General features: G+C 39.9%; 1 protein-coding gene across 6 annotated transcripts in view; it reads right to left on the bottom strand.

Annotated features, from left to right (window-relative positions):
* The window catches only part of EPS15 (epidermal growth factor receptor pathway substrate 15), a 65209-nt gene that overhangs the window by 31129 nt on the left and 7096 nt on the right, over positions 1 to 26984 (bottom strand). For 4 of the 6 annotated variants that reach the window (XM_048313628.1, XM_048313633.1, XM_048313627.1 and 1 more), the window contains exons 3-11: positions 9575 to 9616; positions 5618 to 5707; positions 5220 to 5267; positions 4131 to 4226; positions 3683 to 3748; positions 3125 to 3250; positions 2646 to 2705; positions 1686 to 1886; positions 52 to 197 (exon numbers count right to left, since the gene is read on the bottom strand). In XM_048313628.1, the coding sequence (XP_048169585.1) occupies positions 52 to 197; positions 1686 to 1886; positions 2646 to 2705; positions 3125 to 3250; positions 3683 to 3748; positions 4131 to 4226; positions 5220 to 5267; positions 5618 to 5707; positions 9575 to 9616 (875 nt within the window). Of the gene's footprint in view, positions 1 to 51; positions 198 to 1685; positions 1887 to 2645; positions 2706 to 3124; positions 3251 to 3682; positions 3749 to 4130; positions 4227 to 5219; positions 5268 to 5617; positions 5708 to 9574; positions 9617 to 16661; positions 16866 to 16990; positions 17048 to 26984 lie in introns of those variants that run through there. The other 2 variants (XM_048313629.1, XM_048313630.1) reach the window with 2 other exon arrangements.

Genomic DNA, 26984 nt, shown 5'->3' on the forward strand with positions numbered 1-26984 from the left:
AGTGAGAACGGTGCCATCATCTACACAGCTGTCACAGGGAGAAAAACCTACCAGATATGCGCAAGGAGAGCAGAAGGCAGTCCTGTCTTCAGGAATAGCTCTCTGGCTTCCACACCTGACACAAATCCATCCATGTCCTTGTCAGTTTTCATAAAGATCTCATCGTACTTAATTTTGTCTGCAGGCGATACAACCCACTGAAGGGGGTTGAGGATGGAAGGGAAAAAACCAAAACCACAATACTAAGATATAGGCAAGATATAGGCAAGCTCTGTTTCCAGTTCAGAGTTACATAATTCAAGGACTACAGCAAAGATTTTAAAAAAGTGATACAGGTGCCTAGTTCATGAACCAGTTTTATCCTCCAAAATAGACATGCAGAGATCCTCAAGCAAGTCCAAAGTAGAAGTGAAGCATTTCCCTCAGTGAAGCACCAAGGCTGCTTGGCGCTGCTCTGCCTCTTTGCCTATGCAGTAAAGGCATCCCATGGAGGCTGGATCTGCTCCCTCATCACTGTGCTCAGTCACAGTCCTGCTGACTGTCTGGCTCTATCAATTTTATTACCCTTTACACAGCTGGGGAGCTTTAGCTGGAGGGACTGGAGAGCTGCCCGAGTCCAGGTCGTTAACAGTTGGCACATTCTAAATTGAAGAATTTACATCTGAACAAGGTAAAGATGGGAATTAGAGACATTTCTGTTACTTGAGCAATTTTTCACAACACTCAGCTAATATAAAGATGTTTTGGGGTTTTTTGAGTGAAAATGGCTTCCAGTGCATGTATGGATGCCAATTAATTTCAGTGCACGCAGCCAGTTAACAGATGACTCCCAAATGGTGCTGTATACAAACTCACTCAGAATGGCACTGCTTTGCAATACATACAGCAAGACTTACCTTCAGGCAAGGAAATTTCCAGATTAAAACCTTGGCACTTCCAAAATTAAGATGCCAGTTTCTTACTGATTACTCAAATAAGGGTACCCAAATGTCCAAGCAGCATTTGATGCATTAAGTACCACAGCTCTGACTTCGAATACCCTTACCAATTTCTTTTTCTTAGTTTTAATAGAATAAGTTATAATCTGCTTGGAAAGACATTTCCCAAATTCTGGTCTCTAAAATGATGAAGACTAAATAAGATGCCTGGGGAGAGTAAGAAGCATCAAGTTGCTTAATAATCACATTCAGAACAAAAATCAAATCTCCTGTGTCTAGGTGGATATACTGGACCTTTTGTTTACTTCTCTCATTGCTTGCATTTATCTGTTCCATTTTAATTCATGTCTTCTCCAAATTGCACACACATAACATGACTGCCACAATTTGTTTTGAGAACTTGTCCTTATTCAAATCAGTCTTCAGCCAGAAGACTTGTGCTCTACAGATATGTACCTGGACTACTACTTTTTTTGAGCTTGAAATAATTTGTTTTTAAAATGTCTTCAAAATCTGTACTTAACAATATTCTTTTATCCAACTGTTTAGATCTGAAGACATCTAGAAAAAGTAAAACAGTGCAAATTTTACACCTCTTCTTCTGGTCTTCCCATCAGCCTCCCAAAACCAATCAACAGGGCAAGAAGCAAACTAAAAACCTGTATCAAGACTGTTCATACAGGCAGCCCCTGAAGCACAGCATTAAGAGCAGAAATCTTCTAATCCCCAGTACTTTCAGAACTGTACCTGTGTTAATGGTGCTTTGGCAGCTAAAATGCCTACAGGTGGCAAGGACTGATGAGACTCTTTGGTGGATGTGGAAGATGGAATTAATGGCATTGCTCCTGCAACACTGAGAGGTTTTCTCTTGGATGGTGGCACCAAAGCTGCAGGCAAGGACATTGGCACTGGTTCTTTCTCCAAAGCACAGTATACCAAAAACATGGCCTGAACAAGAAAAAAAGGGTGTGTAGATATAAAGATACTAGAAATATATATACATATAGAGAGAGAGACTAAAGAATTAATTAACAAATAACTTTGTAGCATTTTTTCATTATGTTTCCCCTTTACAAGCCCCTCAACTGATGCAGCTCATTGCCTTCTAAATTGTGTTTTTCGTTACTACTTTCTTTTGAGGTTCAGTGCTTAGCAAGTGAAGTTCAATATCTTTTAGAACATTAAAATAATTCTCCAAGCTTGCACCAGTACTTGTGGAATTTTATTTGAAAGAAGACTTCAAACACTTTATCACCATTTTTTCCACAAATTGCTCCACTTAGCAGCTAATTCTTTTGTTGTGGCCTTCTCTTATTTAGCATTTCTTACATTATTTCATCAGTCCTGGCATTAATAGTGTTAAAATTCTAACTTACTATGAACTTTTCTCAAGGATACCTTGAGGCATTCAAGCTCTATAAATACTGAAGGTTAAGGTAAAACTCACTGAAAACACTCAGCGTCTCATGGGACAGCAGATCTCAGGTGTAAGTTTTTAATGGCTCATTTAACCCACAAAGAAAGTTACTGCTGTGTACTGAGAAACATTTAACAAATTGACAGAAACATTAAACAGCAGTAAAACTTGATTAAAGACTCTAAATAAAGATAATAAATGAACCACACAGTCATAAATTAATACACAGTGCATCTATTTTAAACCCTGCCACCAGGCTTTCAAAAGCCCAAGAGGTAGAAGATACTTACAACTGCAAACTCATCTCGATCCAACATTCCATCGTGGTCAATATCACTCAGTTCCCACACCTACCAATAAAAAGCAGAATATAGGGATCTTTGACTAAACTGCTGCAGTTTCCTACTTAAAACCTCATTAAAAACAAATGTGAGAACAGCCTCCCTCTACCATGTCTCAAATTCTATTAAGATTAACAGCATTAGTGAGCAATGTAAATTCACATAAACCATGCAAAAGCAGAGAGATTCTTAAATTGGAGACAGAGGCACCCTGCCCTGACCCAAGTGTTAACTGATACACTGCAGTTGGAGGTGATCTATCCAAATAGCAAAAGAAATTTTATTTTTCAGTTTAATAGTTGCACTCCTAAGATCTTATTTAATAGTTAGGCTCATCACTAAAAATCTTTAGTTTGAAAAACAGGTACTGCTGAGTGCAGCACACATATTATTTGTCAACTGACAATTAAGAAGAAAGATATTCTTACCCGTCCCAAGATATCCACTGGCAGTTTTGAGTTAAGGAGCACAGGTTTCACCTTATCCCCTGACAACAGTCCATTCACTGGATTTAGGCTGTCAAAAATAGCATCATACTTGACCTTGTCTTCCAGCTGCAGGGGCAAAAGAAAATATTACTTATGCTAACAGTCACACTCATAGCCTAAGAAGCAGTAGTTCTTTCAAAAGTGTGAACTTTTTTTTAATAAACACACATTGCAGTTCCTGATGCTTATAAGAAAACATCAAAAAGATATTATTTTTAAGTCAGAGACTCATCAAAACCCTCTGAGATTTCTTCTTCAATTACTTTCATGGCTTCAGGTAACAAACCCTTTTTTTTTCTTTATTTTAAATTTCTAAACATGAAGAGATTTCCCAAGGGTCAAGTGTTCTCATTAAATTAGGTTGATTAGCCCAATTACAGATTTGACAGGAATGGTAACTATGATACTTTAGAAATGTAGCATTAGATTTTTCTCAGAAAGACATGTTTTCCTGCAAAGCAGGTAACAGTTCTAGCTAACAGCTAACATTTAGTTTACCTTTACAGCCCATGGTAGATCACTTGGTGCTGTTCCACTGAGTAGCAAAGGACTACTAGTATCAGTCTAAGGAAAAACAAGGAAAAAAACCACCAAACACATTAAAAGAGAACCACCCCCTTACTTGAGAAGGTGCTTCTCAAAGCCAGAACTGCATTTTAGTCATTCATACCAAAATTTAGAGCAAAAAATCTGAAATGTTTATTCCATTAAGGAAAACACTAATAGAACAAATATCACATATCTTCAAATTATACACAATTTTATATTCAAATGCCCACTAGAACATGTAGCAGCTTATTCCACATTGCTTTATTTTTCTCTGTTGTAGGGCCCCACTGCCCTACAACATCACCCTCTGAAGTGTTTGGTATTTCTATCAAACCCTTCTAATTGTTCACTTAAAAGCAGTTCTTACTAATATGTTCAATTAAAAAAGAAATCTTACAAATCTTGGTGGAGGAACAGGCAAGTTAAGACTATTCAGGGAAACATCCAATCCATTCTGTGCACACGCTACAAGTCGCAAAGCCACAAAAAATTCCTACAGGGAAAAAAGAGAAATTTTGAAGGATTTATTATATAAAAATATAATTTAAAAAAAACCCTAAAATTTCAGAAGAATTAAGAGCTTTTCTAGTATTGCTGTATATATGAAAAGTTGCACATGGCTTCAAAGGGGGTCAGAAAATGACAGAAAGCAGCAGCCAACAACTGCTGGATTACTCCAGCAAGACAAATTTTGCAATTAATTTTCCAAGAAATTGGTAACTTCCTGGCCAGCGTAGTCATTCTCAGCACTCTGTTCTTCTATGACAGAACAGTGCAAATTTGAAGTGCAATTACAGCCATTTATCTTGGAGGAACTCAGCTGATCCCAAACATGGTTGATGGAAGCGGAGGAAAACAGAAAAATGAACCAAAAGAAGCCCAAAATACCCCAAAATTGTTTGGTAGGCATTACAACCTCCTCCTCTTCCTACCATGGGAAGAAGCAGTTCCCTCTCTACGGACTGTTATTTAAGGAACTATGTTTCAAATCAAACAGCAACACACATTAGAGCTTGTGGTGGCAGTACTGAGATAAAGTCTGTCCCCACACTGCTCATTGCCACACCTTGGGAAGGACAACTCCAAAACTAATGTACTAATGTCAAGTCCACCAAAATCAAAGAAATAAGAATTTTGAAGATTTTACAAGAATTTTAATTTCTGCATTGTTTCCTACAAGATTATGAGGAAAAAGTCACCTTCTTAGTAAATACAGTACATTAAACCTTAAATTACTTCTCAGCAGATTGCACAGCTACACATCAGTCCATTTTACAACCTGGAGAAAAGCTGATGAGGCAGCTGAAGGCTGTTTAATTTATTGTAGCTTCCACTCAAACAGGAATTACATAGCCAGTTAAAATCAGAAAAATCTGTTAGAAAAATCTGTTAGAAAAACTGCTTTCCTGAACCAAAAAAATTCAACTTTCATCTTGTTTCAAGGCTGGGTAATGGTTAGAGTCATACACCACATAAATAATCATACCTGTTTGTTCAGGATACCTTTGCCATCAGTATCAGCTAGGTCCCAAATCTAAAACATAAAAATAACAGAGACAAAGTGTTCACAGCACGGAGAGGAAGCTGGCAAGTCCTCCCTCCATTTACAATGGCCTCTTGGAGGAAAGTTCACATCTTAACTCCCCTGATAGCACTTATTTGTGATGACAAATATAAATATCGCTTCAATTTCCACCACAAGCTAAACACATAGTAGAATAAGCAAGGATTCTGAAGTTGGAAACTATTGGATAGAACAACTGAAAATACATTAGGGAAGATCATGTATCCTGTAGTACTACTAAGTATTTTAATTTAAACAGGATACTAACTGAAGCAAGAAGACAGGATAATTAAATAAATTAAATAATTGTCATTAAATACCTTTCCAAGTACCAAATCTGTCAATCCAGACTTTTTCAGGAAAACAGCTGCATCAGAAGCTAATACTCTTCCAGCATTAGCAGAGTCAACCTGGGGGAGAAAAAAACCCTCACATGACAAACTAGCTTTTGAATTGATGCCATCTCTTTACACAGGCTCTCAAAAAGCTGTCAAAGAAGAATGCTCAAGTTAAAAGTCACTTTGAGGATGATCTTCTGAACCTATCTAATTAGCCCTTCCTAATCACAGGCTTTTCTTCCTGATGCCATCAAAACATGTGATTGTTAAGAACAGAGAACTCCAAGGTTTTATTACATTTCACTGTCCATCTCTCCATTCATTACTGTTAGGGTCTGAAAAAGAAGGCTCTGCTTTGAAGATACCTTTACCACCACAGCAAAAGGAAATACTTACTCCCCAAAATGAAACTTACACAATGAAGAAGTTGATGATATTGGCAGAATACCAACCAGCACAAATTTCTCCCTGGATCAATAGGGAGATCATTAAAATACAGAGTTATTCAAGTTCCTAAGCAGAAATGGTACCTAAACTAAACCCTTCAAGTGGGAAAAGAAAGAAGGAAAATTTACATCACCTACATGGTGATGTAAGGACAAGGGCAAGAGAGGAAGAGCAGAGAGTCCTTGAGAGCCTAAAGAAAAGGATCCTCAAAAAGGGCACAGGATGGAAAACAGGACGAAGGGTATCTTCAGTCAATTCAGACTGTCAGCCTTACTACATCCCACAGGTATGCTGCTGCTGCTGCTGCTAACTGCACTATATATTCAATATTGTGTTTGGAACACAAAACCAACTGCCCAAGTTCACAGGTGCAGCATACACAAGGTGCTCAAAGCTAACAGCTTCCCAAGATGGGATTAGAACTGGCTCCTGAAAGACTGTGGGGAATTTATCATTTGGAAAGAATGCTGCAGCAGTTGTCTGTCAGCACTTCTGAAAGGGAACAAAACACTCTGAAAGCAATCCCAAAAGCATAATTTAATATGAAAGTGAAAACATCTTTTGTTTTCAACATAACCGGTATGATTTTAATTAGGAGAGGGTTTTTCCCGTAATTGAGGATGCCCTGGTCAGGCCAATAAGGTTACAAACAGTTAGCAATTAGGCTAATTGAGTTACAGGAGAGCTGTTCATCTATAGGCACAAAGTTGCCAAACCCCCTTTTCAAATAGCAGAGTTGATCTTGCACATAAGTGAGCACAACAATCTCGGCATCTACTCAGAAAACCTCCAGCCCAGGACTTCTCTTTCAAGAATGTCACAAAACACCACAGTATCAGCTGTGTTTACTTTTTATTTCCCCAAGTCCAAGCCAGAGGAAGGTGACTTTAAGGGGTTTAAGCAGGATTCTTACTTAACCCAGCACTGATCTAGTTTCTTTTTGTGCAGTTAATTATCTAAAAGTTTAAACTATTTTGTAACTATTTTTTTAAAGGGCTGATTTCCATTTCTTTACAAATTACTGAATCTTGAATGCTGGGGTGGGGGTACTTATGTTTGATTATTGCACTGGGATGATTGCTGGTGTTGGTCAGTTATACACCAGCTTGGCAGAGCTTTTTCCCTGATATGCAAGAAGTTGTTTCCACAGCTGCATCAGCCAACAACTCCCTCGTTACAGCCTGTCTTTTGTAGGACCAGGAATTATCAGAAGTTACAAACATATCTGACGTGATTAGGTCAGAAGGTAACAGGGAGAAGTGCTTCAGCTCAGGATTCATCACTAATTCAGCACTGCTTCCCTGCTGCACTGCACCATGTGATTAAGTAATTTCCTAGTGCTTTATGACACGTATTTAAAACTATGCTTTAACCTCACCCTGCTTTGAGTCAGTCTATAAAAGGTTAAACATAAAAATACTTATTTGAAAGAACAGAGTCCCTATTGAAAAGTTGAGATTCCAATCTCATTCTAAGTACAAAGGCCAGGATTTACACCCATCTCACGACACATCTTTTGCCAGATGAATCCCTTTAAGTTTGTGATAGAACTGGAAGTGTGCTCAGCATCAGAGCTGCTTCAGGTGATGAATTTATTCATATAAAAGCACATTCCACCAGCGCAGTAAGACAAAGTGGGAAATGTCTTTCTAATGTTTCTGTTCTGAAAGTTGTCATCTCCTTATCTGAGAAATGGAAGGGCAAAGTTCCCTAGTGGAACTGGAAGTCTTTAGACACGTTTGAAAGCTCCTCTTTAGGAAAAATGCTTGCAGCAAACAGTTCATCTGAGCAAGTCTGAAAAATAATCCTCTGGAAAACAAATCCATATTGGCACCACTTCACTAACAGTAACATCATGTTTAAGGAATCCCTGTTCCTGTACATTACTGAAACCGCTGGACAACAAACAGCGCTCCAGTTTCACTAGGATTCACAGTATTCCAACAAATGGAAGATACTGACTTAGGAACCAGTATCACATTTGTGCTTCAATTCAGTTTCTTTATCCAAGCTTTTGCTCCACATTTCAGTGGTTAAGCAACTTTTGTCAGGAGGAAGAGACAGGCAGGCATATGGCAAAGGTTGTACCTGACAGTGAGAGTCAGAAGGACTGAGCTAGGAAACACAATGTGCAGAACAATCATTCCCAGCCTTTTCTTGTGCCCTTACAATGATATCTTATGATAAGGGACTCTCCTAAGGTTTTTAATCCAATGCCTAGAGAGAAACACACAGTGGATTTGTCCATCTGAAGGAAAACTTTGTGAGGATGATACTTTCTCCTTCAGCCACCAGAAGCCATCTGAACTTAGATCAAGGTAAACTCTCTCTTCTTGTTCAGCAATTTTAAATCTGCTACTCTCCTGCAGTGGAGAAAAGCCCTTATTAAAGTACAATGGAAAGCTCAGATTTTTCAGGCATCATAGGCTGATACATTTGAACTGCTGTTTTTTGCACTTGATAATGGGACTAATCCTCTAAGCACAATCCAAAAATAGAGCATGGAGAGAAATCACAGCCTTGTCCCTTCCCCAGCAGATAAGTTTACATTCTGATGTTGACACACAAAAGAAGCTCCTAAACAAGGAAGCCATAGACACTGTAACCTGTCTTAGGACAAACAGACAGGAACATTACCAGTTGCACAAAGGAAAAAAAACCTTCCTATGAGGTTGTCTTTTTACAGGGTTCATCAATTACTCATCAGGTCTATTATAAAACTAAATTATTTTTAATTGTTTTATACAGTCATGTAGTTTAACTTTCTTGAAAGTTTTTACATTACATTTGTAGAATGAAATACATTATGTACGTGACAGAAAATACTGCTATTATAGAATAGGTGAAACAGCTATTTTTTTAAAAAAGTTGTATTTATAGGAATTAAGACACCTTAGTATAGCTGGGTCAAAATATAGAAGACAAGTGATAAATAAAATTTATGTTCTTATATTTTATTTATATGTATTCTTTATTTTTACATCATTTTTGCATCTGTTGAGTGAAGCTGCAAGAACTACTGCACTCTTTTCACATTCAGTGGCCTTCTATTCAAATTTCACTCCTTACAATATCCTGTGATCAACTCTGGGGATATTCTGAGTGAGATACAAGTCTTACATGATGCTAACTGAGCTACAAACGCAAGAAATTCATCTTCACTTGTAAAAAGCAACAAAGACTATATTAATACAGCATTTTTAAAGAATTTGCTCCATACCAAGACCTCACAGTCTGTTAGAACTGTCAAGTGATGTATGTCATACACACCTAGCAGCTCCCTAAAAATAAGGGTCCTCTTACAACCAATATTAAATTTATACCAATATAGCTCAGACCTAAGGGTTAGCTACTATAAAAATACATTTTAAAGCACTATAATTTTTCTTGAGCTTTTTTTGTTTACACACTGTTGGCCAGGCTGAGCCTGTAGCAAAAGAATATAAATTCTTTAAAATCCAAATGAGGTCTGTTCTTTCAGAACATACATACCTGTCGATAGAATTTCTCATACACAGGATTTGCACTCGATAGCTGTAAAAGAGATACAGAGAGAAAATTAGCCCTGAAGATCCAGATTTTAATTTCCCTCTCCCTGGACAAATAAAGATATAAAACACTCTCCAATGCTCTTCAAAGAAGCATTAAGGATTTATTCTGTACAATGATGAGGACTAGGACAGCTCTTCGTGCTGTAACTTTTAGAAGACTGACTTCTTGTTTTGCAGTCATTGACACCACCCCAGATCAGATTTCCCTCAGCCAGGTCACCAGGTGAGGCTGTGTGAAACAGGAACTCTTAGGCAACATAGCCTACGGGCAAAAGCAGAAACCTGAAACAACTCAGGCTAGGAAGTGCTCTCTAATATTAGAGTACAAAGCAATATAATTTTATTTCACTATCCACTGCATCATCCTTTAGAATTTAGTGTCATATGCAACCAGTCTGTAAAATTTTCAGTTACCCAAATTAATCCCTGGATTCACAACTAAATCCACAGCAACGGTGCCACATTAAAACAGAGTAATATTCTAACTTTGGGTTTTGTAACTTGAACCCTTTTTGGGGATAACTTCTGCCTTCATTCCACTGCCATCTACTAGACATTCAGGGCTCACCTAAAGTTAAGTGGACAAGGACAAAACAGCTTCTTTGAAAAAGGCTCTTTCTTTATTTTTAAATTATTCTTAGAAATTAAAAAAAAAAAATCTAGAGAGCTGAAACAATGCAAAACTTAATCTCTTGGCCTACACTAGACACCCTTCCCCAACAGACTGGCAAGAAATGAAGTGTTAGGGTTACCTCTCTTCCTCAGTGTAAAAACAGGCACAAAATCAGATAATGTTTTAATGAAGTGCATGTTGCATAAACCAAAGGCATTTATGCAGAGGATAACCCTAGAACTCACAGTGTATTTATTGCCCTCACAACTGTGGGAACAACTGAGCATAATACAAGCTACTTACACAATACTTACTAAAAAAGCCCAGAGCACGTAACTTCAAATATTACCCAAAATCAGAGTTCTCCCCCTTAAGAGGAATATGATCTCAAACCCCAGGACGTGCCGACCTTTGTACAAACAGAATCCAACAAAGTAGCTTCTCTGGATTTAACATTTAGATGTTCAAATGGAAATATGGAAACCAACAGTGATCATATAGGTTGTCAATTACATATTTGTAAAAACCTTTACTACAGATTGTATAAATGGTGACAGCTTAAATAAAACCACATCCATTTTCCTAGAGCAATAGCTAACACAGCTGCTCTTTTGGCTGAGTACTCCATGTTCACAGGTGCTGATTATCAGAAAAGACTAAGAGAAGATGTTTGGTAGAAATTAGTTTAGTGTGATCTTGTGCAATTACAGAAAGTGTGCAGCATCACCAGAATGTCCTAAAAGGCAAATTATAGAGTACAGCTAGAAATAACAGGAGAGCTTCCATCAGAGCTTATTCAGCAAGTACACTGCCCCAGAGACTCAGCTTCTGATTTTCTAGCTGACTTTTTGGTTTTGCGTTTGGTGGGGTTTTGTTGTTGTTGTTTGGTTTTGGGGTTTTTTTGGTGTTTGGGGGGAGGGGGCAACAACAGAGACACACAGCTGGTAAGGTTTTATTTGATTGCTGGGAGGTGGGTGGGAAATACCTCTCCCATAGCCAGACATGAAAAATTACATATGCTGGGAAACCATCATTGGTATTCACTGCAATACCTCAATTTTTATAGCTTAACCTTGCTCTGACTTTGCTCTGGTACCCAAAGACTTTTATTATTTTAGCCATCAACTAAGCATGCAGTTACACATCCCTTAAAATAGCCTAACAAAATATATTCAGCTTTTGCCAGCCCTCAGACTACCACAACACCAATACAATGAACAACTTTCAATTGCTTTCCAGCACTCCACAGCACGCTGCATTTTCTTACCTAAACCTCACATGCTTTCTTTTCCCACTCAGCAACCTAGAGCAGTAGTTCTCCCAAATACTCAAATATTTGACTTACTAAGTGTTACTTCATTAGAATGTAAAAGTCTAGGCACAGGACAAAAATTAAAGCTGTGAGCAGAAAAGTAGAACGGAGCTGGCCAAGGCAGCCCCTGGAACCATTGATTCTTGTGCATCATCCCTCTTGCCCAATGTCACCCTCTGTTCAGCCAAATGCTTCCTTATTACAGCCAAACTGATCATTGTTACTCCTGGACAGGAAACATCGTGTTGAAGTCCTGCAATGGAAACACTAAGTGCAAAACAATCTTTTCATTCAGTACTTAAGAGGACGAGCCAATAATTCTTATTTATTTCATTAGTGTTTCCAATATTCATTTTAATATCAGCATCAGTGCAGTAACTGGAATTTCCTGTGAACAGAGTAACAGTAATAAAAAAGTTTCCCAGACTATTTTACTACTAATAGACTTGTTCTTCCTTCAAAGTATATCCCACAATAAACCAACAGATGCAAACATAAACTAGGATATTCTTCTGGGATAAGGAAAAAAAATACTGTTCAACACCTTTCCAAGGGCTGCCATAGAATTTACCTGGCAAAATTCTTTTCATGGGATTTGTAACAGCCATTTGCAAAACAGCATTTGTTTTAAATGCAAAATGAGGGAGGGAGAAAAGGTCAGATTCCACAGCGTACAAAAATAGAAAGACTTTATTATGGCTCCATTTCAAAGTTGATCACTTCATAAGGGTAAAAGGTGTTGTAGTAATTACAACCTTTGATACAAACCTATGAACTCTAGAATGCTAACCTAGGAAATAAAAAACACCTCCAGGGATACCCATCTTTTTCATCTTCTGTTGTCAATCAACCCCCATGTTTTCATGCCTCTGGCACATTTGCATTTAGGTGTAGTAAGATACTATTACCAGTCTGTCCACCCATCCAGCCACAACCTTCCTTCCAAAAAGGCTTAAAAACAAACAAACAAAAGCTGTCCATTGAGAAAAACAAAAGTAATTTCCCCCTCCAACCCCAATGAGATAGCAGGAGAGAAACAAGCTATTCTATCCTGATTAAAATCCAAGATACTGTATTCTATCACAGCTCTAGGACTCATTTTAAGAGTTTCCAAAAGACACAATCTGGCCTTAAATGTTCTTCCCGTAGTCAGCCAGTCAAAAAGCGGGTAAGTTCAAGGCAAGCTGGTTTCCTTACAATGCCATTTCAAAACAATAATCAACTTCTCTCTTTTTCCTCTATTGCTTTATTGTCTCACCTAAAGTGTTTCAGGGTAAAGCTTTCTACCACTTTCAATTATATAACCAAGAACATCTCCTACAGCAATAACAAAAGGAAAGAAAATATTTTCTATAAATTTCTATACAATTATTACCAAGTACTTCAAAATTGAGCACTTTCTTTCCCATTGAACAGCTGAAGCAGACACAAGAACTGCTGTCTTCTCTCTGCAGAGATGTCTGCCGCTGCATAATTAGAAATGGTTCCATTTAATTTTCAAATTGCCACAGAAGATCTTCACCATCTTCTAATCAGTACTGAACAAAGCCTTTACAACATCAAAGAGTAGCTTCACTGCCTTTTTATAGGCAGCTTCTCTCTAACATGGTGGATGCAATACTAATCAAAAAAATTAGGTTCTATCTGCTTTAAGAGCAGTCAGCCTCCTCTAAATGCAGGTTTAACACACACAGGCATACTCTGGTTTCTTCATCTGCAGGACAGAAAGAGGAACAACAGGTTCCTCATTCCACTAAAAATAACAAACTATGATCTTAATTTGATCATTTTGCTGATTCCTTTAAAAAAAAAAAAAAAAAAAGAAGAAATCAGAAGTTTGCTGGAGACCTCAAAATCTCTGGCTTACTTTATACATAACATGTGAGTTACAATGAGGGTATCATTCATACTGCAAGTATTTGGATCCTGTGTATTCCAGTAACAAGACGTTAATCCTGGCAATGTGTGCACGAGACAGGAATCCATCCAGCTCGGCCTCAGTGTAATACTCCATGTTTTCCTTCAACAACACAGCACAGCATTCTCTCAACTCTGCAACACAATACTCAAGTCTAAAATGAGACTTGCAGCTAATTAGGATACAAATTGATATTACACAATTTTGTCTCATTTACCGAAGTAGCTTGTAACTACTTCAAGACAACTACTACATTTCTTACAAAAAGCATTTCATCAGGAAGACAAACACAGTTATCTTCCTTTTCTTCTTGAATATTTCTTTACAGTGCTTCCCTGAACTGCAAGCTTCCCCTTCAATCACAGCCAGTTTTTCAGAATAAACCACAAGTTCAATTTTCAAGAGCAACAAGAAGTTACTGCATGTCCACATTAGCCCACCTTTCAAGAAACACCTCTTCCCCATTCTCAACATCCATTTTCCACATCTTCAGTTTTCTATTCTTCCTCCCTAAATTCCCCATATGAAATAGGTCAGATAAGCAACCATCCTTGGAGGGTCAAAACATTCAACCCCTTCTGTTGGTTATAGCTTAATTTGACTTTTCCAACAACAGATGACAATCTGTGAGATTGGACAGTTCCTTCTCGCTGCTGTTGTTTGCTTGTTTCCAAACTAAAGGCAACCACAACAAAACACTCCCGTGGTAGAAGTTCCCTTAGAAGTTCCACATTAAATTCACAGTCATGCTCAGACCGTAACACTCACTGAGCAAATGCAAGTGGCAACAAGATGTTGCAGAATGGGTTCAAAATGAGGAGATGAAAGATACTTCAGACTACTACTTGCAGGGAGAGAGGAGGGGGAGATAATCACCTTCAGTTTGCAACCCTTCTTCAAGCATACTTGGTGTAATAAATTTCACTACAGCTACACAGTCCTGAAGTATTTTTACTAATCTGTCAGAAGAATACAATTAGCACCAAAAAGTTTCAAATTACTGAAATTACAGCTTTGATATTCAAATAAAGGATGTGCAGCCCTCTCAGACATAGCAGCTGCAAAGTCATCTGAAAATACCCTCATCTCATTTGAAATACTCAACGCCCCAGCCATGCTGCAGTACTGTCAAACCAAACACAGGAAAGGGAACAGAAAATCGGACCCAACAGTGAGTCTGAGTGCAGGTTCATGTGCCTCTTGCTCTCTGCATGTGCCCTAGAGCAGATCGTGCCCATCTGCACACCTTTACTGCTGGTGTCAGTAACTGATCTCGGTGCAGCCACCACTGCACTCCCCACCCCCACGCCCTCATTTTCACTTCCTCATGCTCTTCAACAGATTCTGAACACTTCACCACTTGTGAGGACATTTTATAACCCTAAAATTCCACATATTAGAACCTACATTGGAAAAAATTATCTACAGGCTTGCTTGGATTTCTAAGATGATTCTTATGCAACACAAGAAGAAAAAACAAACAAGCCAAAAAAAGAAATCCCCACACAAATGGTAAACACAGAAATAGCTCCCTCAGTTTAACCACTGATGTAAGCTGCAACCACAATGGTTTTAAGGATACTGGCAATTTTTCTGCTTCTGTCAACATTATCACATTTGTATTTAGTCCCCCATCCATGTGACCAAAAAAAGTAAATAAATTCTACAATGAAAGGATTACACAGCCTGTAAGCAACAATGTCTTGCTGTAGAACACACCAGAGCTGACACCTCACTTCTCTCCCCAAATGAAGAGCCAGAACAGCTCTGTGAGAACTTCTTTCCCTTCAGTAAGCAGATGCCTTAAAGCTTTTTTGTTTACTTGAAGGCTGTTGAAAAAGAGACTCAGACAAGGCTAACTTAGCGATTTTAATATAAAGCAAGCTTTCACCAAAAGTACTGTACGTCATAACTCTATACCTTTAGACTCTTAAAGACACATTTGTTTTCCCCACACATTTGTTCACCTTTTCACTGAACTATTTTCCTTTCTTTCCTTGAAATAGTTGATAATACTCTCAAAAGAGAACTATGTAAGTAATTGCAAATTGAGCAGCCTTGCTGCCAGCTTTTTAAGTTTACTTCCATGTGCTTAAGAAACTCATTAAGCTTATTTACCAGCTTTACTTTCTGTAAATATCACAACTGGCTATCAGATTGAAGCATCCCAAGCCAGGAGGATGCATCAATAGGCCCACCTCAGCCTTATGTCAGGTAGGAATGAAAATTTCTCATGTCACTGCTAAATGAAATTAAAAAGTATCAAAAAGTGTCAGTTCATTAGCTACCACAGCTCTGGGGAATAAGGCATGGTCCTAACGGTATAGAATAACCTGTGTGAAGTGATTCCATTACCGTCAGGAAAAAATGTGAGCAGTAAGGATTGAGGTGAAGTGAGATCACCCGAGCATGAAACAGTGCCAAGAGTCTCCAAGTTTTAGGGCTATCACCTGCACTACTCTTCACTATGAGACCCCTGAATGGGCACTGTGTGACAACAGTGTCCCCTCACCACGGGGCCCACCAAAACCAAGGTAAAACGACTTGCAAGCAGTACCTGCGGAGACGGCTTTCTGTTAAAACAAGGAATTCGTCTGTCTCTCCCAGGGTCACCTGCCCATGGCCCCGCTGCCCCGGAGAACCCCTCGATGCCGGGTGTGCCCGCGCCGTCGGGAGGGCACCCGGCGGCCGCGGGGCTGGCACCGGGCACGGACACCTCAACCCGGCGCTATCGCCTTTCGGCCCCTTCGCGAACGCTCCCCGAGCGCACGGCCCGCCCTCGGCGTTCACGGGACGGGGTTCGCTGGGCTCCAGCCCGGTGCCCCGAGTCCTGCAGAGACAAAAGACGGACCGCGACCGCCGCCGGCGCAGCCCCGCCCGCCCAGGGCCGCTCCCCAGCCGGGTCTCCCCAGCCCCGGGCAGAGGCACCTGCGGCCGGGCGGGACCCCGTTCCCTACCCTTGGCACCCCCGGCTCGCGGGTCACGGCTGCTCTCCCGCAGCCCCTCGCTGCCGTTCTCCCTCCCTTCCTCCCTCCCGCAGACACGGACACACCCCCGCCCCGCCGCCACCTGACAGCGGCGGGGCAGCGCTGCGGGGCGGCGGCGGCGGCCGCACAAAGCGCGGGCCCCCCGGGCAGCCCCGCGGCGGCGGCCCCGCGCCGTGCCCGGACGCGCGGCGGCGGTACCTGTGCCAGGGAGAGGCGCGCGGCCATGCTGTTCCATCCCCCCGGCCGGGCCGCAGGAAGGACGCGCCGGGCCCCGCCACTGCCGCACAACTTCGGCAACTTCCCCAGCCGGCCCCGGGCAAATCCCGGCACCGGATCCGCGCCCGCCCGCCGGACGGAGCCGGAGCCTCCCCCGCGGCACACGGCAGCGCAGCCGCGCGCAAAACCGGGCGCGGAGCGCGGGAGCCGGAGCCTGCTCGAGGCAGCTGCAGCGAAAACCCGGAGCCGGAATCCTCGGCCTGACACGGTGACCAGCATCCCTCACTGCCAGATCCCGGCCTCTCCCTCACCTTCCCTGTTGGCCCTGCTTCTGCTGGGGATGCTTCCAGCATGGCAAACGGTTACAGTTCTCCAGATTAGTAATGACACAGGTGAGGGAAGTCCCAAAACAGGAGGTGAAGCAGGTCTGGGCTCAGTTGCAAAAGAATTGGGCACAAGGCCCAGGAGGAAGCAGCACATGAGCCCAGCAGGATGTCCTGACCTGAGGCATCCTCACAGCAGCAAGGAGCTCCCCTGGGCTCGGCCTCCTGCTTCCCTCCACTCACAGGAAATTAGATGCCTGCCCAGGCAACTCATGGCTGTACACGTCCTTCTGTCTGTCTGCTTGTACTCAGGGCACAGTGGCTCTTCTGGGGGAGGGTAACCAGAAGAAAGGGATGAGCAACTCTTATGGTGGGAGAACCTATGAGACATCACAGGGAGCAAGCTGGAGTGGGGAGTAAACTGCACCACGTTCTCCAAACCCATTGGAAACAATTGTCACTGTAAGCGATACTCGTGTCACCACCCGTTTTCCTGCTCCTCCTGTACCTGCTCACCTCCTCCCACTGGCTTATTTCCACTCCTACTCTGAGTTCTGCACTACCACAGCATACATCAGGGAAAACGTTCCTATTTTTATACTTTACCCCAAGATTAGGCACACATTTAAACTTGAAATATGCATTCAGACCAATAAGAGGAAATTAACTGAAGTCATACTTCATTACTGGAAAGCTTTCCCAACATGCTTTGTTTTCTTTCTCTGTTTGTAATTCTCTACCCCTCTGCATTGTTTTTGTCCTCCTCAGCTCAGTTGTATGCTCATGCCCCACCTCTGCATCCTGTCATTCCTCAGCTGGCAGTCATCCTGAGCTGCTAGTGCTCATCATTTGTCATGAAATACGGGATTCCTCCTTCCCACCTATTCTTTAGTAAAGGTTTTACAGAAACTCTGCTTTACTGACCTGTTTCTCAGTCATTTTTTCAGCAAGAAAAAGAAGATATCGAGGGGAAGAATATAAAAAGCAAACAGAATAGATATAAAAATATTCACACCATTCACATACTCACTGTCACATCTCTACTCCACCTCACACTTCTCTCAAAAGAAAAATCCCTGGAAAATAGCACAGACTGTATTTCTAGGCTGATTTTTTCTTCTTTGATTAAAATTGGAATACAATCCCAGAATAATTAATACCTGGAAATTAAACCAGAAGATTGTAAAACTAAAGTGGTGTCTCCTGTGGAAAACAGTATTTTTTGGAGGGGGCCCTCAGTAGGTATTTGAAGGGCCTGGGTTTCTGAGCTGCCATGAGCTCATGTGGGTGCCCTTTGCTCTGTCAGTTGTTTCTGTCATCTCAGTTTTGCTGCAGCTTGGCAGGGCTGGTGGCCTCTCAGGAGAGAGGTTACACCCAGGCTGATGTGTTCTCACTGCAAATAGAAGGAAAATGCAAAACAGGGACTAGGACCTGGCTCTGGAGCTAGAGGCTTGATACCGAGAGCTGCTGTGAGCAGGATTTTGTGGGCAGGCTATCTGGCTCAGCAGTGTTTTTGCTGCTGTTCCCTTTCTCTCCTGGGTGTTGCATCGAGTATTTCCCATCAGGTCCAGGAAGAGACCCAAAGCTGCAGCAATGTTGTGGAATAAGGGTGATGAGTCAAGGGACTTGTGCAGGTCAGCCAGCAGAGCTGTGTCACCCAGAGCACAGTTAAAAGCCCCTAGTCCCCTCTGAGCAGAACACTTGTCTGTTCTGACAAGGGAGGGAGGTCTGCTCCAGCCGAATCACTGCTCCTGAGGGCCTAACCTTCCTGAAGCCTTTGGCTTAGAAAATAAACACAACACCACCCCCCCCCAGTTTTGCTCCCTCGAACTGTGAAGTGCACAGCAGTCTGCATCCAGAGAGCCTTTCCACAGTGTTCTCCGAAGCTGCTGCAGCAGACTCCAAGTTGCACTTTCAGCTCAGGAACAAGCAGGCAGTGCCAGGTACGTGGTTATGTACCTTCACCCTGGCTGTGCATACTCACAGTCATCAGGCATGACCACTGTGTCCACAGTCAGAGGGCAAGAATCACTCAGTGTAACCACTGTGGCCTCTACAAATTAAAATAATAATGAGTTCCATATAATCAACACTGAATTATTGTGGTCACGTAGATCTGTGCTGTTGTTGATCACTCTGTGCATCTCACAGACAAATTGTCCTGGATGCCTCCAACCACCTGAGTTAAAACAACCAGCTCAGACATCTCCATAACAATTACAACAGCACTTGTCAACCTGCTGATGGTGAATGATTGTACTGCAGATTTTCACGAATCTACAATGACAGCTCCCAGAAGAAAACAGCTCTCTGCTTCTCAGCTGGAATTGAAATGTTATCACCTGACATTGGACCATAAAACTGGACTTCATACTTACTTTCTGTCAAGAGCAAAATCACAGCTATTAAAATTTACTCAAAACTGTTGGCAGGTTTGCAAAACAATGCCCTCCAATGACCGTCTTGGCTTAGCCATAAGCAGCTCACCAGGGCTTGACTAGGGTGGAAGAGCTCCTGAAATCTGGAACAGGGGGACTTTCTAAACATACCTCTCCTCTTACTTGCTCCTCAGTGGAAACCCCATTGTTCTGTCTCTTCCTTTGCTGACCCCATGAATCTTGACCTTTTGCAATATCTTCTGTAAATTGTCTAAGGAATGGTGGGATTCTGTGCTGGGTTTTTGGGAAAGCTTGTTAAGAATACAAGAAAGTCAAAAGGTCAACAAACTGCAAGAACTTAAACTAACAGTTACATTTTATATCTTTTCACATTCAACAGGGATTCTCCTGCAGGAAATGTGTTTATCTGTAATCTGCTCTGTAATAACTGCTGTATGTTGATTTTTTTGTCATAAGATCCTCTATTCCAGTACACTTGATACCCAAGGGACATGGAAAACAGTATTAGCATGCTTTTATTTGTAAGTATAATAGGATTTTCTATGATTCTAAGTACCGGCATTTTGACAAATAGGTACCGGATCTCAGTGCTCTTTATTGTTTCTTTATAACTACAATGCACAAGGTTATGTCAACACTGGACAAACAAGGGACTGTTGACAAATCAAAACTAGCCAAATGGCTAATGAAGACTGGGCCTTGCAGCAGTGCAGCCAGCAGAGCAGCAGCACAACCTTTTTGGTGCAAATCCCCACAGTGAGCCACTGTGCAAGAGTACGAAGTGACTTGTTCTGGTACAGTTGAATTTGAAAATGTGCTGCAGGAAGATAGCATAGAAAGGCCCTACACCAGTCCGAGTCAAACACTAACGACCTCTGGTTTATAAATCTCTTACGATTTCCAAATATGTTTGTTAGTAAAGCTGCTAACATTTTAATCATATCCACTGGTCTCCCTGGAAATAATATCTCAAGTGTCCATCCCTTCCTTTCTTAGAGCTTTGTTTACCCTGTGGATCAGCACACAGGAAGCCCAAAACAGCACACAGGCATTTAGTACGACTTGCTCTGCTCGTTCTAGGAACGGTGTTACTACAGCCCATGAGCAGTCCGGAGGCTGAGAGAAGAATGACTCAGTCCTGCCTCCTGCATTCCTGAGCATGAAATGAGGTACCCAGCTCTCTGGAATTCCAGTGCAGAGCACAGCAGTAGCTCCAGCATTGCACATACAGAATCAAGGACTTAAAGGTCAGAAGGATTAAGCCACTTTGAGTCTTAAAGAACAAAAGGAACCATATGCATCAACACACAAAACCCTGGCCAAAAATGTATCAAAGAATATAATGCAGGGGAACCTGCCCACAGGCAAACAGACTGTCTTACATTGCACAGGTTTCAGAGAGCCAAGCAACACCCATGCTCCTGATACAAAACAGCATTTCCCACACCTAGGTTACCAAGAGATCCCTCCTGAGAAATAAAGAAGATCATCATATGAACTTTGACGACCTTTGGACTAAGGCGACCTTTTATCAGAAATCTCAGAGTCCTTTCCAGGACTAGTGACACAAGTTGGTTTAGGAAGTCACGACTGCAGGGGTGCATTTATCTAGAAATACAACCCAGGATATGCTTTGTGTGCCCTTTACATTTTATGCAGCTGCAAGTTTTCTAGACAAAGGGTTATAGATAGGCTGCTATATTTTAAGGCCACAAGAGAACACTACAATCATCTAGCCAGACTCCAACAGTCCTTCTGTAGAGATTTGTTAATTTATGGGTTTCTTTCCATAAAATACGTAATCTGTGAGTCCTACAGTGTATTTTCTAGGAAGATGTCTAGTTACTAGGGTGTGTACATTGATCATTATGAAAGCTGCATAGGAATTATCTGCTAACTCATGTTGTGCTGTGCTCTTGGCTTCTTAAGGTGGTTTGCAGACTTTCAAAGCTATACCAGCCTTGAAAGTATTTCAAAGTGGGTTGTGGGATGATCAAATTTATACAAACCTGTAGCAGTATTAAAGAAACACAAACTAGGATATTAAGGTAACTTTACATATTTCTTCATCTCTAAAGTGTTTTCTGTTCAGATGTTCAGAAATATTTGAATATATCTAAATTTAACTTCTTCATCTGGCAGAAACAGAGTACAGTATGGAATAATTGTACCTCTTTGTTTTGTAAAATGATGTCATCTATATTGCCAGTATTCAGAATTCCAAAGGCTAAAATTATTTTTGAACTGTAGTAATTAGCAAGAACCATCTTGATTTTTTATTACGAGAATGTTAAAATTGAAAGTAACCTGAATAGGGCTTGAGTGAATCTCTTTAACCATATTTGATGGAAAAGTTGGCAAATCTAAAATGCAGCAGTACAGATCTGTCTGTGCTATTTTAAAACATACACAATTTATCTTTTCATTAAGACTGTAAGCATATTTTCTCAAACTTTTTTATATTAGCCAGTTTCATGGGGCTACACCACATGTTGCAAAAGAATAAGAGAAAATGTAAATATACACAAGAGGTCAGCTTGACCTCTAGATATTTAGCTGGATGACTGACAGCAGAGTGACATTTTTCATTCAAGACCATATTTGAAACCCAGAAAAATCTTCAATAGGCATTAATTTGACATGTCCAGCTAATGTAGCAGTTGGAGATTTTGCTGTTCCTTCAACAGCTTAATACATACTCTGACAGAAATAGAACAAGCAATACTACTGCTGAAACAGCATCAGTCTTCATTATAAATTAAACACATCAATATCATAGTGTGTGGTGTACATTAAACCAAAATGAGGATTGAAAACTAGTATGTTTACAAAGGAGCAGACAGAAAAGCTTTTACCAACAGTTTCTTCTGTTCCCTGTTTCCTTAGGCATGTTGTCTATACTATAAATTCAGGGAACACATTGCTCACCTTTTTGAAACAATAGATTATTATGTTTTAAGAAAACAGAAAATATTAAAAAGTATAATCTACACACTGAATTCCCAACATTCTCCTAACTTAGAATTAGTTCACTCTGCCCTTCACAAAGATTATTAATTAATTTCAGAATTAAAAGATACATGAAGTAATTAGATAAAAGAGGATTTGGTATTTTTTCTTCTCATTAAATGGTTTGTCTTTAAGACAAACTCATGACTGTCTATAGCAAAAGGCCATTTTTTATGGCATTACTGTAGCTCTTGATATTAGCAAGTGTTTCTTCTGAGATTTCCTTACCTGTCCTCCCAATTATTTTCATCTTCTTATACATTCTTAGCTTCTCCAATTTATTTCATTATCTTCTAGACTTGATTACAATCATAATAATGTCAAAATGGTTCAGAAAGTAACATTGGTCATAAGACAGAAAATAACTTTCACAAATCACAGTAGCCTACTACTGCAACCCAGTCTTCAGGCTGGGCAACAATTCAGGTACCAACATAGTATTTATGTTTAATTTTATACTAGTAGTTAAAACTTTTCCTAAATGTAAATCACGTTCCACTAGCTTTCAGCAATGAAGTCTCTCATGGATGGGAGCTGCAGTGGCAGAACAGAGATCTCAGCTGCGTTAAGGTAGTGAGTGCCAAAGGTTCAGTGAGAAGATGAGTCAAAAGCCTCAACAATGGTGGAAAACCAATTATATTTGAAAAGGTGCTAATGATTTAGCCCTCAGAGTAGACAAGGACAGAGCTGATTTGACCATTTTAGTTAAACTTGACCAAGTGACATTTAAAACTGTGTTTTTGCTGCTGTAGAAAAAAATTATTGACAAATACAGTGAGAAGCAAGAGCAAAGCATTACTTGCCTACATCCGTATCAGCGCTGAGAGCTGTAAGGGAGCCTGCAGGTTGCACTTTGTGAAAGCTATCAAATGCCAAATTGCAGGGCTCTTTCTGCAGGCAGAAAGAATTTCCACAGATGCTCTTTCAGCTGTACTTCCCTTTCTCAGAAGCACAATCCTGCTGTATGTCCATAAATGAGAAACCACCATGTGGGATTTTTTTTTTTTTTTTGATTTATGGCCCTGTAGCACGGAGCGGAATCTGTTCTGTTGCTTGGCCAACTGTTGCACAACATTAGCAGGCAAAATGTTCCTTTAAGTGCAAAACATATAATCCCACTGGTGTCAACACATAAGACTACGGGATGTTCCCTTAAAACCTCTCTTTGTTTTTTGAACTCCTGAATAACTGACATGTAATTACACTTTTTCATTCTTCTACAACAGGTTGGTACTATCAATAATAAATGTAACTTGACCAGTGAGATAGCACCTAAAATATTTGCCTTTATGAAAAATATTTTAGACAAATACAATAAATATCATTGCTAAGTATTAAAGACTGAATATTCTTTTATTGCTGTAAAGTACAAGTGCAGTAAATAGTTCACAATTCAAAGTATGTTCTCATTTGATTGCACACATAACGCAATTAAAACATGAAATATCCTTAAATATGACTAAGTTATTTGCTTAATGATTGATTTATTTACTTGTTTGGTTGGTTGACTGATTTTGTTTGGGTTTTTTTAAAGATTAAGTTGCAGAAGTAATGCAGCAGTGATTCAGCCTCAATGGAATTGTTAAGGTGTGCATGTGACTGATCAGATGCAAAAGGACATTAATGGAATTTGAACTCTATCAGCTGACAAGGACTTGCTTGCCTCTGTGCCACCTTATGTTCCTGTCCTGTTATCTGTAATAAAAGATATCTCACCTGTTGAACAGGTGAAGCTGATACAGCTATAAACAGATATAGCTATATAACAACTGCAGATCTGCAAGTCTGGTGACCATTCATAAAAAAAATGCTTCTTCAAATGACTTTTAGTAGCATTTAAAACAGCTGTGGTAAATAATTCCAGTGTAATCATCACTATGACTTTGAAAAATACATCATGGATTCAGTAGCTTCACAACAGTTTTTCAATCAAACTTGTTCTCTTTACAAATAAAATTCCATTAAAATATATTCTGTTCTTAAAAATGCACTGCAGAATCTGAAAGACTGTTAACTCCCACTGTTATTGGCAATACTAATTTAAATGAGATTCACAACATGTGAGAAGCAATTGAAGAATGTTATTTATATATATCTACATCAGATTACAAAAATTATTGATGATGATGCACAAGTATCAAACCACCAAGATTTTTCAGATCCCCATATCAATTTAATTTGTTGAATCAGTTCAGTGATAAACAAATTTGACCTTCTCTAGAAGGACAACCCCTCCCCCCCAGGGTGCTCCCAAGACAAATATGTATCAGGTATAAAAATGACACAAAGAACACTGAGCTCCAAAGGAGAAAAGTATCAAGGTTTTAGGTATAAAACAGAGGCAGAAGCCATATAAGGTAGGTAAGGTCAGATAACTGGATGAGTTTTGCAGACACAGAGAATGTTTTCTTCCTGAAAGAATCTCCATGATTCAAAAGACATTCAACTTGCATCCAAAACTGAAACATTCTTGATTGTCAGTCTCTTTAGGCTTAGTGAAGATACATAATTTGTTCCATGTTGAAATCAAGTTTACTGTAATGTTTTTCCTTACAGAAATATCTGTACAAAATGGTTTAATAAATTTCTCTCTCCTTTCCTTGTGATAGCATTAATGATGGTAAATTACATAGATACAGATGAGCATGAGGAAAAAACCCTCCAAAATCATCAGTAGAGCTATTTCGTTAACCATAAAATGAATATATAGATGAGTTGCTTAATTTAGCTCAACTCCAATTCTTCTAAGTAGGGAGTAAATCCCAAGCTAAAAATTAGCTGTGAGTCTCCTACACATGACTGCAGAACAGATCCATGTTGTGCTAGATGGCACAACTGCCAGCCCAAAAACATAAACCATGCAGGTACCTTGTAGACATCAAGGGCAGGAAAACCTGTATTGTCATGTTTATAAATACAGGTATATAGTTACTAATTAAAAGAATGAAACAGAAGACCTTAGGTGGGAGTGTGTGGAGGTTTTAATGCGTGTTTTAACTGTATTTATCATGTGCATTGGACAACAACTTGAAGCAGATCCTACAGCCAGGACTTTTTTCTGCCAGTGAGGTTTGCAAGGGGAAAAGTATCCAAAGATTGCTTCAGGACATGGATGAGGAAACTTCTGATCAAAGTCTCTGATAGAAGCTTGGATTGCTTCCTTGGGTTTCTAAGTCACTTCATGGATAAGTTTCCAGGCTACAGGAAATTACTGTATTTTTAATTTAATTTCTACTTCAAGAAATGTGGTAGGGGCAGGACAGGCAGCTTGGGCTGTATAACAACTGGCAGAGATGAAAGCCAGCCAGATGGCATTAGGCTAAAAGAGTTCTCTTGCCCAAAATATAGCACACATGTCCTTTGCAGATTCTAAAACCAGCACAGAATCTGTCTCTCCCTTTACCATTACCATACAGCTGACTTTTATATATATCTGCAGTTCTCATCCCCACCCTTACAGCTTTGCAGTAACTTCAGAAATTTCTCATATGAGGAAAACACTTAACAGGATTTAACAAGGAAAAAATTTTAATTAGACTTCTTTTTTCTTTCATGTGACTCAATTTTTTAACATTGACGGAATAATGTTCATCAATTCCTGTAGCTCTTTGGGGATTACTAATTTAAAAACTAATAGAATTTTATACTTGAATAAGCAGTGTAATATGAAGATCGACTTTTGATCAGATGAGCAGATTAAATATATTACAGAAAGTAAAATGCCTCAAATTTTAGATGTTGCACATTTAATTGCACATTTGTAGTTATTTGATTAAATGAACTATGTGTGCTACTTGAAGCAAGAAGAAATATTTCCAAGCTCAATCTAATGTCATAATTAAGGATTCATGCACATTGAATAAGATGTGCCTGAACAATACAATATATCTACATTTGGTCAATGTTCTGTTCACAATTTATTATAAACTATACTAAAGTCTGATCCTTATTACCAGAGGACTCAAACTTTGCTAATAATGCAGTCTGAGGGTCTGCTTAATGTGAAAAGCTGTAAAAAAGAGCTATAATTATCTAGAAAGAGAATCTGTGACAAAACTGCATTTATCTCTCAAATCTCCTGCTTGGTTCTAGATTTACCATTCCTTCCATCACTGCACTACGTGAGCCAAATTTTCTTCTTACACACAACTGCTATCCAAGTCCACAGGTTCAGGGAATTTCATGAAGAGCAGATGGTCTTATGTCAGTCTGTACTGCTTGCTAAGAAATCTCCTCCATCTCCAGCCAGCATGAGATTCAACAGCTACAAGAACTCTGCACAGTGCTCATGAGAGGGAAGCAAAGTGTCCCCCTGAAAACTGGACAAGGAAATGCCTAAAATTGCAAGCTGACTGAAAGAGTAAAAGGAATTGAGTCAGCATTCTGGGGAAAGGAAGGAAAAGGGAGGGGTGGAACAAGCAGTATATTCTTAAAAAAAAAAAGTATGTTCAACGCAGATAACACGAAAAAGATAAGTGCTACTAGTATGCCATAAATAATATAAGATTCACATAATGCACCATTAAAGTTTATGGATCAAATCCTCTTTCCTGGCTATGATGTACTTAGGCATA

Source organism: Corvus hawaiiensis, chromosome 9 (assembly GCF_020740725.1).
Source record: "Corvus hawaiiensis isolate bCorHaw1 chromosome 9, bCorHaw1.pri.cur, whole genome shotgun sequence".
Lineage (NCBI taxonomy): Eukaryota > Metazoa > Chordata > Aves > Passeriformes > Corvidae > Corvus > Corvus hawaiiensis.